This window comes from Tremella mesenterica (genome assembly GCF_000271645.1).
Source record: "Tremella mesenterica DSM 1558 unplaced genomic scaffold TREMEscaffold_6, whole genome shotgun sequence".
Taxonomy (NCBI): Eukaryota; Fungi; Basidiomycota; class Tremellomycetes; order Tremellales; family Tremellaceae; genus Tremella; species Tremella mesenterica.
The window spans coordinates 90,491-105,082 of NW_006711230.1; the positions used below are offsets into that span (position 1 = coordinate 90,491).

General features: G+C 46.2%; 5 protein-coding genes across 5 annotated transcripts; 3 read left to right on the plus strand and 2 right to left on the minus strand.

The window, feature by feature from the left end:
• Positions 1-1,031: 1,031 nt before the first annotated feature.
• On the plus strand, positions 1,032-4,246 carry TREMEDRAFT_31295 (uncharacterized protein; the record flags this gene model as incomplete). Its single annotated transcript, XM_007004863.1, has 6 exons — positions 1,032-1,261; positions 1,418-2,136; positions 2,281-2,813; positions 2,946-3,327; positions 3,366-3,513; positions 3,784-4,246. 6 exons carry the CDS (start codon positions 1,032-1,034, stop codon positions 4,244-4,246), a joined length of 2,475 nt encoding a protein of 824 aa, XP_007004925.1.
• A 100-nt stretch (positions 4,247-4,346) lies between these two features.
• TREMEDRAFT_31124 (uncharacterized protein) lies at positions 4,347-6,347 on the minus strand (the record flags this gene model as incomplete). The annotated part of the gene is made up of 7 exons (XM_007004839.1): positions 4,347-4,496; positions 4,539-4,830; positions 4,995-5,169; positions 5,419-5,648; positions 5,892-5,939; positions 6,070-6,199; positions 6,239-6,347. Coding segments are annotated over 7 exons (1,134 nt in total), but the record flags the coding sequence as incomplete, so codon positions are not given.
• A 674-nt stretch (positions 6,348-7,021) lies between these two features.
• TREMEDRAFT_31245 (uncharacterized protein) lies at positions 7,022-8,207 on the minus strand (the record flags this gene model as incomplete). Its single annotated transcript, XM_007004857.1, has 4 exons — positions 7,022-7,230; positions 7,415-7,678; positions 7,882-8,043; positions 8,105-8,207. 4 exons carry the CDS (start codon positions 8,205-8,207, stop codon positions 7,022-7,024), a joined length of 738 nt encoding a protein of 245 aa, XP_007004919.1.
• A 775-nt stretch (positions 8,208-8,982) lies between these two features.
• TREMEDRAFT_68850 (uncharacterized protein) lies at positions 8,983-10,431 on the plus strand (the record flags this gene model as incomplete). Its single annotated transcript, XM_007005111.1, has 4 exons — positions 8,983-9,005; positions 9,054-9,732; positions 9,781-10,067; positions 10,188-10,431. 4 exons carry the CDS (start codon positions 8,983-8,985, stop codon positions 10,429-10,431), a joined length of 1,233 nt encoding a protein of 410 aa, XP_007005173.1.
• A 401-nt stretch (positions 10,432-10,832) lies between these two features.
• Positions 10,833-14,514, plus strand: TREMEDRAFT_31325 (uncharacterized protein; the record flags this gene model as incomplete). Its single annotated transcript, XM_007004865.1, has 8 exons — positions 10,833-11,055; positions 11,173-11,450; positions 11,526-11,692; positions 11,926-12,268; positions 12,465-12,950; positions 13,021-13,759; positions 13,968-14,101; positions 14,329-14,514. 8 exons carry the CDS (start codon positions 10,833-10,835, stop codon positions 14,512-14,514), a joined length of 2,556 nt encoding a protein of 851 aa, XP_007004927.1.
• Positions 14,515-14,592: the final 78 nt, after the last annotated feature.

The following is a 14,592-nucleotide window of genomic DNA, read 5'->3' on the forward strand; positions in this document are numbered from 1 at the left end:
TCCGCCGAAGATAATCCGAAACAGGTCCGAAAACCGGTCCGAAAACCGCTCTAGAGCTGTCAATATGCATGATACACATGATCTCTATGCATCAAATGCATCCTGGACTGTCTAGGATCAGTTTACATATCTTACATCTCAATAATTCTCGATATTGAGAGAGTGCAGGTATTTGGGTGAGTAGTGTAGGGATTTGGGTGAGTAGTGTAGGTATTTGGGTGAAGTGGCCAAATTTCCGTCGGGATTAATTCGAGCTCCGTCGCGATTATCCCTACACGCCGGCAGTATCGCAGTGATTGCCCGCTGCATTTCTCCGCTGTGGGGCTCCGCCGATCGTGTCAACTAGAGTTGCTGCAAGACAACTGCAGACCACCTCTTGCCTCTTCACCGCCCAACTTGACCTGGACTATCTACTTCTCCCCCATGTACACCTGTCTCTACGTATGATCACAAAAGTCACAAGAATACTATCACTTCCCCTCTTCTCATCGCAGTTTCCCTCCACTCGCTCTATCATGGGCAAACGTCCACCCAGCTCACTCCCCCACCCCTCACCTTCCCACAAGAAACCAAAAAATGCAATCACACAACCATCCATCGACTCTTTCTTTTCCTCCCCCTCAAAGTCCAAACCGATCAAAGTCACTAGTGACAAAACTCTCCCGAAGATAGAGGTAATCTCGATTGATTCTGACGACGATTCCACTCCTAGGTCAATCGACAACGATGAAGTTATAGCCAGACGATTGGCAGAAGAATGGGAAGAAGAAGTACGTTCTGGCGTGGGAGCGATAGATAAGGGCAAGGCCCGCGCGGAAACGCCAGATATGGTAAAGGATGAATCGGAACCAGAGTTGTATGAGAGTCTTCTGATGGAAGCGACCGGAGTGAACGGATCGAGCTCTAGTAAGATCGTCCTTCCGCCCTGTCAACACAAGAAGAATGGATCGCCACCGTCAGAGAAGATGCACAAAATCAATGAAACTTTGAGACCTGACAATGATGGGGGCATAAAAATAGAGTCGAAGGATATGGGGAAACCTATAGGTGCTACTACCCACAAGACCGGAAAGATCACATCGGCCGCTGTGGAACCTGTCGAGCCTATTGATTTTGACGTGGATCAATTTCTCTTTCGACCAGAGGAGGTGAATGTGTCGAATTGGCCAAAGGGGAGGTTACCGTATAGCGTTTTGGTCGGAGTATACGTACAGGTCTCCAGCACACGCAGTAGACTTCTCATCGTCAGAGTTCTTACCAAGTGAGCCTGTCTTTCTATACGCCCGAGGTCTCACTCTCATTCTCTCTTTCCCTCCTCGTCCAACCCTTCCCTCCTCGACCTGTACCTTCCAGATACCAGTTATGAAGCAGCTTTCATACGAAAATGCGAGAGTCTTGGAGAGCTAAACCATTGTAGCTTTTTACACCTTGTACTTCATGCCTCTCCGATCGACCTCCCACCATCACTCTACCTTCTCTCAAACCACCTTCTCCCCTCTTACCTCCCTTGCGAACTCGGCATCGGTTCTCAGATATTGTCAAAAGCCATACAAGAAGTATCCGGTCTCCAACCTCGAGATCTCAAGAAACTATGGGAAAAGTGGGGCGACCCCGGAGATGTGGCTTTTGAGGCAAAATCAAATCTTCGCACTTTAGTCCAACCGGCTCCTCTTCTGGTCGAAGACGTATACAATCGTCTCTTAGGAATGTCTCGTATCAAAGGCGCTCAGAGTGCTCGACTAAAAGGAGATATTGTACGGAAACTCATGGTGCAAGCTCGTGGAGAAGAAGCGCGATTCTTAGTGCGGAGTTTAGTGGGAAATCTCAGGATAGGAGCTGTACGTTTGACACTTCTTACCAGTCTGGCTAGAGCTACCGCTTTATTGCATATGGATAAGGAATTGCTAGGACAAGTGAAGGAGATCCCTCCTCTCGCAACGAAGGAGAAGGGAAAACGAGCGGTCAAAGTAAAGGTAGAACCTGAGCCAGCTAGGGAAGAAGTGGAACAGAAGTGTTTGGAAGCTGTGAAGTTGGTAAGAAAGGTATATGTGCGTCATCCGAACTATCGAGATCTAGTGATTGGATTGGAGAATGGAGGGTTGATCGGCCTAGAGGACAGGGTCGCGGTCAACGTCGGTGAGTTTTGGAGTCATCTGCCCCATTCCCCTTGCCCTCACATTGATACTGGAGTAGTTTTTCATCATACTTGGCATGGTTAGGGCGGAGAGAGAAATATCGTCCAAGTGGACCTAGAAGAGTTGGTCGGAAATGACTCCACAGGTATCCCATTATCTCCCATGCTTGGTTCAATAACTCGCTCCCTCAACGAGGTATTCACCCGTCTCGGGACCCTCCCCTTCACCGCAGAAGCCAAGCTTGACGGACAAAGAGTCCAAATACACGCTAGATTCGATGGACCCCAAGGTGAGCCTGACGGTGGTGGGAGATGGGTTGAAGCAGAGGATGGATCTAGAATCTGGGTTCGACTGTTCTCGCGACATTTGGAAGATATGACGGAGAAGTATCCCGACGTTTTACATCTGGTGCTCACCCTCCTCACTCGATCACTTCCTTCTCGAACCACCTTCCCCAAAGAAGCATCAGAACCAAGTCAAGATGTGTTGGCGTTGCTACAGACGAAGCAGATAAGGAGTTTTGTCATGGATGCTGAGATCGTGGCTGTGGACAAGGAATCTGGAGCGTTCAGGACCTTTCAGGATTTGTCGAATAGAGCGAAAAAGGATGTGAAGGTGGAAGATATCAAGGTGGTTGTTGGGGTCTTTGCTTTTGATTTGATGTTGCTCGACGATGTGGTGAGTGGTCCCTCGACTAAGATCTTCATACTACTGAACCTCTTATTCGGACTCCAGCGTTGCTTCAAGTCAAAATTGAGAAAGAGGGACACACATAGAACCTCGGTCTTGTTAGTGAAGCTTATGTCATAGCCTTTGCTAGACGCTCCCTTTTCACATCGTCGACATCTCCTCCGTACCCTGTTCCCATCATTCAAAAACCCTTCCGATCCCACATTGGCGCGATTCGAACATGTCGAATCTATCGACTCCAACTCTCTAACGGACGTACCGGCCGAACTTCAAACTTTCTTCGAACGCGTCGTGGAGCAAAAGTGCGAAGGCGTCATGGTGAAACTCCTCGAGTCTGGGGAAGGTATAACAGGAGAGGATGCAGAGGATGATGATGTCGTAGGAGAAGGGAAAGAAAATACTCCAAGCAAAAAGGGGAAGAAAGGAGGTGGAAACAAGAAACCTTTACCTGCGACGTATGAACCTGATCAGAGAAGTCAAGGATGGTTAAAGGTTAAGAAAGGTGAGTTTATTGACAAGCGTAGTAAAGCTGACGAAAAGATTATTTGGAAGGTTTAGGTGATTCGTTAGATTTAGTACCTATTGGTGCGTGGTGGGGACAAGGGAGAAAAGCAGGATGGTGGTCTCCTATTTTATTGGCTTGTCATAATCCCCAAACGGGAGCTTTGGAAGCAGTGTGTAAATGTGAGTGAACCGCACTGCGAATTTCTTCTTTCAATATCTCTCCGCCCCCCTCTCTACCTATTCCTCCTTCTAAATTTCAACCACAAGTCTTCCTGCTCGTACGAACACTGTCCTCACAGTCCTCATACGAATTGGTCTACTTGAGTTTTCAAACAACGTGAAGAGTTTCAACAGATTCTGATTTCTTTCAACGGCTCCGTGTGTGTTCATATGCCGGAGAAGAAGTATATCGGTATGAAAGTATCAGAACAACAAGTAACGATACAGTACTAAGCATAGGTATTTCCGGTTTCACCGATCAATTTTATAAAGATCTTCTCATCCGTTATCCTCCAGAAGGTCAACCTGAAAAATGTAGTAAATCTTCCCCTTTAGGATATTACGACACTGGTGGTCTTCGTCCAGACGTTTGGTTCGCTCCTAGTGAAGTATGGGAGATTAGAGGGGCGGATATAACACTTTCTCCTGTTTATCCCGCTGGGGCCAGTTTACTCGGTGGGGAAAGAGGTTTAAGTGTGAGATTTCCTAGGTTCATACGTGTTAGAGATGATAAAGGTTGGGAACAAGCTTCTACTTCTGAACAGTTCGCAGATATGTATAGGAGACAAATGAGAGAAGTACCGAGTAGGGTTGTAGAGTCTTCGGGAGCGCAGATAAGGGTTGAATCGGATGATGAGGATGAGATAAAGGTTGGAGATGATGATGGTGATGATGATGTCGGGATGGGTGATGGGTGATAATGTCCATGAAAATCTTGCGAAAAGCTTTGATAATTGGATATGAATGAATTCTTTCTCTTGATATGTAGATGTTTGGGAAGATGGTCAAGATGATGAATCATCCTTTCCAAAGATGTAACATATGATCGTAGAATGAACAACTAGCAACTAGATTATCTCCTTCGATGGTTGGAGAAAGTCGACACCAATCAACTCCATAAGCCAACGAAGAATGTTGGTCAAATCTCCGAACTATTTTCAAACCATACTTCTCCCGTACCTCCACATCATCCTTAATTACATTTTCAACATCACCCGTTCCAGAATCCTCCTCCACATCACCATTCCTCAGATCCTTAGAATCCTGAAATTCAACCACCTTGAATCCGTCATGCATGCAAGCCAACAAGATCAAATCCTTTCTTTGTGGAAAAGGAAACCATCTAGCTCTCCAAATCCCACCTCCTACATCTAATTCAGCCAAGAATGTCGGAGGGGAATGAGGATGAGTTTGATAAATCCTTATGATACCATCGTATGAACCCACTGCGAGGTAACGATTGTGAGGGGAAGAAGAAAGAGTCGTTATACCTGCTGGAAATCTGAATTGAGCTTTTTTCCATAGCAGTGGGTTTTGGTATTTGATCATACTTCTGAAAATTCATGGAGTTGCAGGTAAATTGACATATAGTGTAAAAGATAGCATAATGAGAACATCGATAAGATAAGATAAGATCATGAGGATGAGAGAGAAATTAAGATTCACCTTTTACTGATAAATGTCGGGTGGGAAGTATCTCTCAAATCCCATTTTTTCAAAAATAAATCATCCCCTCCACTCCATACTGTATGTGGATCATGTTGATCAAAAATCACAATCCAAGGTTCATAATCATGACCATTCCAAATGTTCATTTCCCAATTACTTCCATTCAACCCGACTATTGTCTCCTTTTGCGAGTTTTCCGGATAAGTGGTGTTATCTTCATTTTCGTTTAAATGATCTTTATCCTCCATTTTGTCCGAATGACCGTTATCCTCAATTACGTCCAAATGATCGTCATCCTCACTTACGTCCAAATGATTCTCTCGCGACGTAGAAGAACCAGTATTGTCGAACCATAAGACATGATTGGGAGGGTATATATCCGGTGACAAGTCGGGAGTATTGGAAATTTGAGTTGTAAGACAAGTTGACGGTGAGAGAAGGACCAATTTTCCTGATGAGAGAGAAACGATGAGATTCCCTTCATAAAGACCTCTTGGAGCCCAATCGAGTGAAAGACATAATGTAGTTTTTTCACATACTTGGATTCGATCTTTGAGTACTAGTTGATATGACGGAAGAAGAGAATAAAAGGTTATACAACCTTTAGCATCTGATATTGCTAATAAAGGTTCGTCGGATGTTCTCGGAGCCCTGACTGTTAGATATACTTTCAGATAGGTATTGATATATATTGAGATATGTTCGATTGGACATAGAAGAGAGGGATTAGGGAGTGTCGGGACAAACCACAGACGAGTGATTCGACGCTAATTTCCATATAGATAAAGAGGAGAAACTGAATTGTACTTTCGAAATGAACATACAATAGAGGATAGATAGGGAGTATGGTACATGAGGGGTAAAAAGAAGAAGAGAAGAAGGAAAGAGACTGACCATTTCATATCTAACACAGCGGAAGTTTCTATTCTCTGAATTTCTACTCTTCATATCAGTTCATTTTCGTCTTCCCCATTCTCCTTCCACCCTCATCCCTCCCCCCGGTTCTGAACTGGCAGGTAGTGAGGGTGATATCTTGTTTTTGATATGATGAAAGAGGAGAAGTAGGACTAACAATCGTTCATCAACCACTCTAAACAAATAAACTCTTCCAATTCTCTCCGTTTGTCTTTTCTCCATTTCGTTTTGATAACTCTCATCTCCATCAACTTCTCTTTGGTCATTCTGCATCACCTCACCGTTCACTTTATCGGGCTTGATGAGAATGTTGGGAGAGGTCGTACTTTGCTCGAGAACTTGATAAGTCCCACATACCAAGATATCTTGGTATCCTACTTGAGGACAGAATTCGACGCTATCGGCCGAATAGACCGTATCGAATGATGATAATGAGGGACCTGATCATCAGCTCAATATTCTGCGTCTTTATGATGGTTTAAGCTGACTTTGCATCTCTTCCAATAGTGAACCATTGAGAAGAACTCAGCTGAACACAGGTAGGCTGGGGAAATACGAAATTTACAGTTGACAGAGTCACAGAGTGGGAGTGCGGGGCTCCACTTGGTACTGCTGACCCGACTTACTCGAGTACCAGCCGGGAGCCTCCATTGTGCTGTAAGTATGAGTACGAGTACTCTAACTTAGTGTTAGTTTCGGATAGATGACATAGTGACCGAGGTGCATGGTGCATGACAGAGAAGCATGATACGAATAAGAATACATCATCTCGACAAAACTCTATAATTGAGATCGATCCTTTTCTACACTTGACTGGTCTGTAAGGGATAACCGTTCTTCTCCTTTGAAGAGGTTTTGTAATCCGGGTACCAAGTAGGGAGTGAGATTGATATCAGAGCAATGAAGGCGATGCTATTTGTCAGCTGACGTACTTGTAGTTCCTGTGCAGTGATAGCTTTGACATTCGATCACAAATAAAGATCCAAGCAAGGTTAGAAAGTCACGAAAGCCCGTTGGAGCATGGTAGCAGAGTCTTCATGAGGGAGGAAGTCTGAAGGAGGGAGCGAAGAGGTGATGAAAGAGCTACAAATGATTTCTCGCGGGAAAACTCACAATTCAAACAACACCTGTAAGATGTAGAAAGCAGCAGTGGAACGACTAGCAGCATCAGGGTCGGTTTGATAAGTTTGAACCACCCTATATACCGCAACTATTAACAGACAACAAGCGGGAATCAATAAAAATCCAGTTTGTTGAGTTCGAAGGGAGAAATGTAAGTGTGTGTAAACGATAGCGAAGATTGCCAATCCCACAACGACTGATGGTCAGCTAAGGTTCATTCCTCTATCACGCAAGAAAAGCATCTTCGATCATGATGTCTGAAGTTCAAAGGGTGGGATACCATTTCCCGTAGCAGAGCGTGTGAAAGGGATTAGTCGCAATGAGAGTGGTTGAAGGTGCGTCCTCAGGGTGGGAAGAGGTACTAAGATGGATGAACATACCAAGCGATAATATATATCCGGTCTCTCGTAATGTCTTGACTTTTTGCACCCCATCTGCACTCTTGAACGCCTGATTGACCAAAGCACCCGATGCGGCGGAAATAGCGATAGTGACGATGAGTACGATTTTCAAAAGCCGACCTAATCTGACAACCCATGAAGGACGATTATCTCCTAGAGAATCTTTGACGTGACGTTCCCACAATGAGATGAGAGGTTCGATCAGGAATAAGAAACCGATGGATACGAGGACGAGTTCGGCGACTGAAGAAGTCAGTGAGTTGTTCTTGTTCCCTTATCTCTCATTCTTCTCTGCTGGTTTTTGTCTGCCCGAAAGGCCAAGTTGGGGAGTGAGGAGTGAGGAATGTTTCAGAGAAGATCGTGCGTGATGATGAGAGCGAAGAAAAGAGTGGTGGTGAATAGGGAGAGGATGAAGCGAACACGGGAGGAGAAGACCAAACACTCACTCAACAACCCCAAGGAATAATGCCCTTTGGCCAATATAGCACGTATGATCAACATTGCATAACGACAACCGAGGAAGATACCAGGTCGGATAAGAATCAACGTTCTATCTTGTCTCCGGAAAATTCGGTATAAAAAGAGAGGTGTGATCAAGACATACTTATCTCATCAGCATTCTCTCCTCTCATACCAACACAACTCAAGGCCTTCAAACAAGTGGGAGACTCACGGCAATGAGGAATACGATGGAAGGTGCGAAATCCTTATTCTCTGGGAATCCACCGGTAAAGTTGATCTCGGAAAGAGGTTCGTCGCCGAGAGAACTCATGGTACTTCCTGTACGTTGTAGATGTGGTGAAGTATGAAAGGTAGTTATCAGTGAGCCAAAGGTAAGATGGTAGTCACGATGTGTAGCGGAATGAGGTGTCAGGTTAGTCTGGAGATTTCAAGTAAGGAGGAAGGGGTTCTATCGTCAATTGAGTCTTTTTATAACCATGGCTTTTGATGGGTGTTTTCAATCCTTTCGCTTCCGTGCACGATGCAGTGTGTGACCCGGTCCCTCTAACCGTCTCCCCTTGGTTTGTACAACTCGACGCCATCTGGTCCAAGGGAAGATGGCAAAACGTCATGGCGGAAGCGGCGTCGGAGTTGATACCTTGTTTCAAATTAGACATGCACTTTACGTAACCCTGAATGGCGTTCGTCGCTACCGACGTGGGAACCGATAGGAGGGTTTTTTTGTGCAAACGTTCATGAGTTTTGCAAGAGCAGCGTGCAGCATAGCCTCATGGATCATGGATCATAGAGAAGGATTGCAGCCCCTCATGTGCATAGATTCAAGCGAGCCACCAGGGATCACTGATGAGTGCATTGCACGGAGACACAAAGGATAGTTGCAAGTTGCACAGACGTTGGTTGGGTACTCGTAACCTATGCCCCTGCTCTAGCCACATTCACTCACACGCGTCTTGTGGCATGTGGCGGGCACAAGCGCGTCTCCATTCACTTTCCTTCACCCTCGTTGCTACGTATCTTGCCTCAGAGTACATATCTCGGATCTTTGCCGTGCTCATCCCTTGTTCACTTGCTCCTCCACAAGTACCATGTCCTCTCCACCACTTCATCGGTGAGTTTAACCTGGTAAATTGCTTAAAGTAAACAATACTCATAGCAGACCCTCCGTCGTCCGGACATATGGACTCAAGTCGTCCTCCTCCCGACCTAGCTCTTCCGCCTCTCTCTTCTCCGCTCCGACAAACCACCACTGGGGATCATCTTCCCCACCTTCAAGCTCTCTGATAACTCCTCCCCCTTCTCCCTCTCATCTCCCCCTTTCATCATCACCTCTTTTCGACGTCCCACCCTCCTCAGACGACCAGGAAAATGTGCCTGAGCCATCGTCCAGCCCTTGGACGTTCGCCCCTGTTCATCAGAGAAAAGACAATCAACAGCTTGTTTCAACCAAGGTGGTTTCTCAACCCACGTTGAAATCATTCTTCGCACCACTTCCTTCTTCTCCTTCTGTCCCAAAATCCCTGAAACGACCCCGTCCTCTGGAATCCCTTTCCGTCAACACCACAGCTCCTCCGAACTTGACGCAATTGCATTTGACCCATCTACCGTTACTTCACACGTGTAAAGAATGTCAAATGTCATATGTACGAGGAGGCGAAGACGATGCCGTTCATGTGAAACATCATACACAAGTGGTGAGGGGCGTCATCTGGGATGCACCCAGTAAGACAAAAGGCAAAGAGACGATGAGATTGAAGGTGGTGGAGGAGGAAATACATTTTGGACAAAAAGGATCAGGTAGGATCATCATGCTTGATGCCTCTTGTGGTGGTAATAAAGTGAGTTATATCCAATGATGTGACCTTGAAGGGTGAAGCTTACGGAAGATGGAAGAGATACTGCGGATGGTGGACACAGTCCTTAGTTCACCACCTCTTCCGACCGCTATCTTGTCACAATGTAAAGTCTTTCTGTTCTTGACATCTTCCCCTCCCAGCAATACGCATAAACGATCCAAACCGAATGTGGGCCAGCAGGGGAGGTCACAGAAGGAAAGAGTGGTGGGAGTCGTAGTGGCTCAGAAGATCAAATGGGCTATGAGGGTGTTACGGCCCGGTGAACAGTTAGGAGAGGACGTCAGAGTGGTGGATAGTGGAGGAGGGGTCATCTGCGAGTACGTTTGATTTCTCGCTTCTCTCTTACACATCATTGATCCTTCTCAATATCATGCTTGTCTCATCGACGATGTCAAGTAGCTTCAGTCAGAGTGGAAGAACGTTTGCTCACCTCGTAGCCCTACACCTTTACCTACCCCATTAGGTATCCATCGATTATATACCATCCCCTCGTATCGATCTCTTGGTACCGCTCGACATCTGCTAGACTGTGCAGCGAGACATACAGTTTATGGCTGCACGTTCGATCCTACCAAAGGAGAGGCGGCTTTCTCACAACCTACCGAGAGCGGACGACGGGCTATGGAACGTTGGAGTGAAGGGAATGCTAGGGTCTTTGTGGACGATGAGAGTCAATTATGATTCTGCTTGCTTGCTCCATGCTGTTTTATTGCCCCTTTCACCACATACCTGCCGGCCTGCTCATATGCCTTTGCGTGCTTTTGACCACCATCACATGTCTTGTATGCATCATCTAGATTCTCCTGTATTCTAAAGTGGGGATCGAATAAAGTGACCTTTCAGTTGCCGGCCCGAGGGACGTGCGTGTAATGCCGTCGAGCTTGAGTGTTGCCTACTTTACCACTACCATCTCTATATATCTCTTACATCTGTCAGACTTCTCCCCATCATCTCAAACACATACATTTCTATCTCCTCTCTTCCCCCTCAGACTCCTCTTCCGACCATTTTCCACTATCGACAGACACAGACACCCGCTCGTCCTCACATCACTCCACCTCGTTCAGAACCACAACCACACAATGTCAATGGACGGTGACCTCATCGCTCTCGTCAACAAGCTTCAAGACACCTTCAACGCCATCGGAGGAGAAACAGTCGATCTTCCTCAAATAGTAGTAGTAGGTTCACAATCATCAGGTAAATCTTCAGTTTTAGAAACTATAGTCGGTAGGGATTTCCTTCCTCGAGGACAAGGTATAGTCACACGTCGACCATTGATATTACAACTCATACATACTCCTGGTCCAGATGACTCACAAAATGCATCTTCAAGGCCTTCAACCGAAACCAGACCTAGGATCCCCAGTGGTACTTCAATAACAGGTGGAAATGGAAACGGGTCTTTAGCTTCTAGTTCAGGAACTTCATTCAAACGTTCACCGAGGGTGGGAGTAAACCTTGCTCCTGGTGAGGATGGCAATTTACCTCAATTAGACCAGAATCAATCTTTCAGTTCTAGATCTGAAGTGGGGGTAGGATCAGGAGCAGGGGTGATAAGACCAGGTGGATCAAAAATGGGGAATGGGGAAGGAGCGGAATATGCAGAATTCTTACATATGAATAGGAGATTTACGGATTTTGATGAGATTAGAAAAGAGATTGAAGCTGAAACTTTTCGTGTAGCTGGACAAAATAAAGTGAGTCTAAACTTTCAAAGACTAATCATCTATTTGATAGTTTTTTAACAGCTTGAGTGGGGGTTGACTTGATAGGGAGTTTCTAGATTACCTATCAACCTTAAGATTTACGGTCCGGGTGTTTTGAACCTCACTTTGGTTGATCTTCCCGGTCTGACAAAAGTTCCGGTTGGTGATCAACCGACGGATATAGAAAGACAGATAAAGAGTCTCGTCTTGGATTATATCTCGAAACCTAATGCGTGAGTTTCTCTGTCCGATTCTTGTGACACATCTGGTCGGAGTGTACATAGTTTCCCCTCTCCCCTCTCCCCTCCCCCCTTCAACAACAACAAAAAGCCCCTCGTCCCTATTCTCTTGTCCTCACACCACTCTCTCCCCGGCTCCCTGTCGCATGTTTTTTCCCACTTAGTTTGAGGCTCCGATAACATGCTTGGCGGGCATTCTTGCATACAGTCAGGGTACTGATACCCAGCGTCATCCTCGCCGTATCCCCAGCCAACGTCGATCTCGCAAATTCAGATGCCCTCAAGCTGGCTCGATCTGTCGATCCACGCGGTTTACGTACATTGGGAGTATTGACCAAACTCGATCTCATGGACGCTGGAACCAACGCACTCGACGTCTTGACGGGTCGAACTTACCCACTGAAGTTGGGATTCGTCGGGGTGGTCAACCGTAGTCAACAGGATATCATGAGTGATGTACCGTTGGAAGAGGCTAAGAAGAAGGAAGAGGAGTTTTTCAGATCACATGCTGTTTACAGGAATATCGCACATCGATGCGGGACGAGGTATTTGGCCAAGACACTGAACTCCGTGAGTAGAAATGACCCTTGCTCAGCTTAGTCTTTCCATTGCATCATTTAGTCTCTGTCGGGAGATCATCCTCATGATTCGTGCTGGCACGATCCTCTTCTCAAAGCCAACAAGACAAATGAGTTTCTTTCCGAGTGCTCTCAGAGCACTCTACACGGATCAACTGGATGTGTCGAATGATGCAACTGACTCGCAGGTACTCATGTCCCACATTCGAGAAAAACTCCCCGATATGAAAGCCCGACTCAATACTCTCATGGGGCAGACTCAACAGGAATTGAATGCCTTTGGCGACGCGACATTCCTCGGTGAACAACACCGTGGTTCTCTCATCCTCAAACTCATGACCGAGTTCTCCAAAGACTTTGTCTCGTCCATCGACGGCACGTCACTCGAAATCTCTACCAAAGAATTGTGTGGTGGTGCTCGAGTTTACTTTATCTTCAACGAAGTCTTCGGTCATGCTTTACAAAACATTGATCCCACCTTGAACCTTTCACTCACCGACATCCGTACTGCCATTCGTAATTCCACTGGACCTAGACCTAGCTTGTTCGTACCTGAAGTGGCGTTTGACTTATTGGTGAAACCTCAAATCAAATTACTCGAGCCGCCAAGTTTACGATGTGTTGAATTGGTGTATGAGGAATTGATGAAAATTTGTCATAATTGTACTTCTCCCGTGAGTTCTCTCGCCCGAGTTGACACCCCTTTCCTCCCAAGTCTCATCTGTTCCCTGGCTGATGAGAAAGGAGCTACAACGATTCCCCAGACTATTGACTCAATTGGTCGAGGTCGTCTCAGAACTTTTACGAGAAAGACTAGGACCTACTTCGGAATACGTCTCTAGTCTCATCGCCATTCAGGCAGCTTATATCAACACCAATCATCCTGATTTCGTGGCCGGATCCGCCGCTATCGCTCGGGCAGGTGCACCTAAACCTCAACCGATGCAGAAAGAACCCTCTCATCATTCCTCTGGTGAAGAAGAAGAAGTAGCTTCTTCAGGATCTGGTTCAACAGCACCGAACGGAGCACCAATACCTAACATCCATCATCCTCGATCAGCTTCAACCTCAGTCCCGGACAATCGTAGACCTTCCAATACCAAAGGACCAGAAGGGAAAACGAGGAATCATCATCGAGCAGCAAGTGGTAGTGTCGCAAACCTGAACCCAAACACAAACCAAACTAATCCGTCATTATTAGCAATGAACTCATCGCCACATGGTGCCAAAGAATCGTTTTTGAATTATTTCTTTGGTGGACCAAATGGCTCCACACCTTCGTTAGTCCCTGGATCGACGAATTCATCAATGAGCACAGATGCGAGATTTGAGAGAGTTGGAGAGAGTAGAAGACAGATGGGAAGCGGGTTTAATGGGAGAGAGTTGTTACCGGATCTCAATAAGAGACAAGTGAGTAGAAGTGGGTTGGACGGTAGTACTGCTTTTGACATGAAAAGTCTTGGGAAACATTTGGAGGCTGTGAGTTACGGAGTTGTTTGTTTCTTCTCTTCACTTCGCCCCTCTTTACCACCTGCTCTGGTCACAGCTTTCACTGATCGGTGTATGGCGGCGGGTTTGATCTCGTCATATTGGAGAGGAAATTCCAGAGAGCTCTCATGTGGTGCCATGCGGTTCGGATCCGGGGGCAAGGCAGGGGAGAAAGGGTGAAGTGACTAATTTTCAGGGCCCAGTAGACCATCCTCTACATCTGACACCACGGGAAGAAATGGAGACGACACTTATTCGATCACTCATCGCTAGTTATTTCGGTATAGTTCGTCAGACTATACAGGATTTGGTACCTAAAGCGGTGATGCATTTGTTGGTGAGTCACGGTTCATTTTCGTGTCAATCTCACCCCCCTGATGATCCTTGCCCTTCCCTCTGTGTTTCCTAGCCTCCTTACTATCTCTCACCTTACGCTCCCACCCATCCTACACCATTCCAAGCTCGCACCCTCCTGAATCCACTCTTTCCGCTACTTCACACATGTCTGTACGAATGGAATATTTGAAGCGTCACTTCATACGCGAAATCTAGCTAATACCACAGGTCAACTTCTCCCGCGACGCGGTACAACAACGTCTCGTCACTTCACTCTACAAACCTGAACTTTTCGCAGAGTTGTTATACGAAGACGACGCTCTTGTGGCAGAACGAACTCGGGTCAAAGCTCTGTTGGACGCTTATAAGGAGGCTTTCAGGGTGTTGAGCGAGGTGTCGTTGAAGAGTGGTTAGTTTGCATGGGGTTCAGGTCGAGGTCTATCAGCATGAGAAAACTTGATACTTGAAACATGATACATGATACATGGTCAC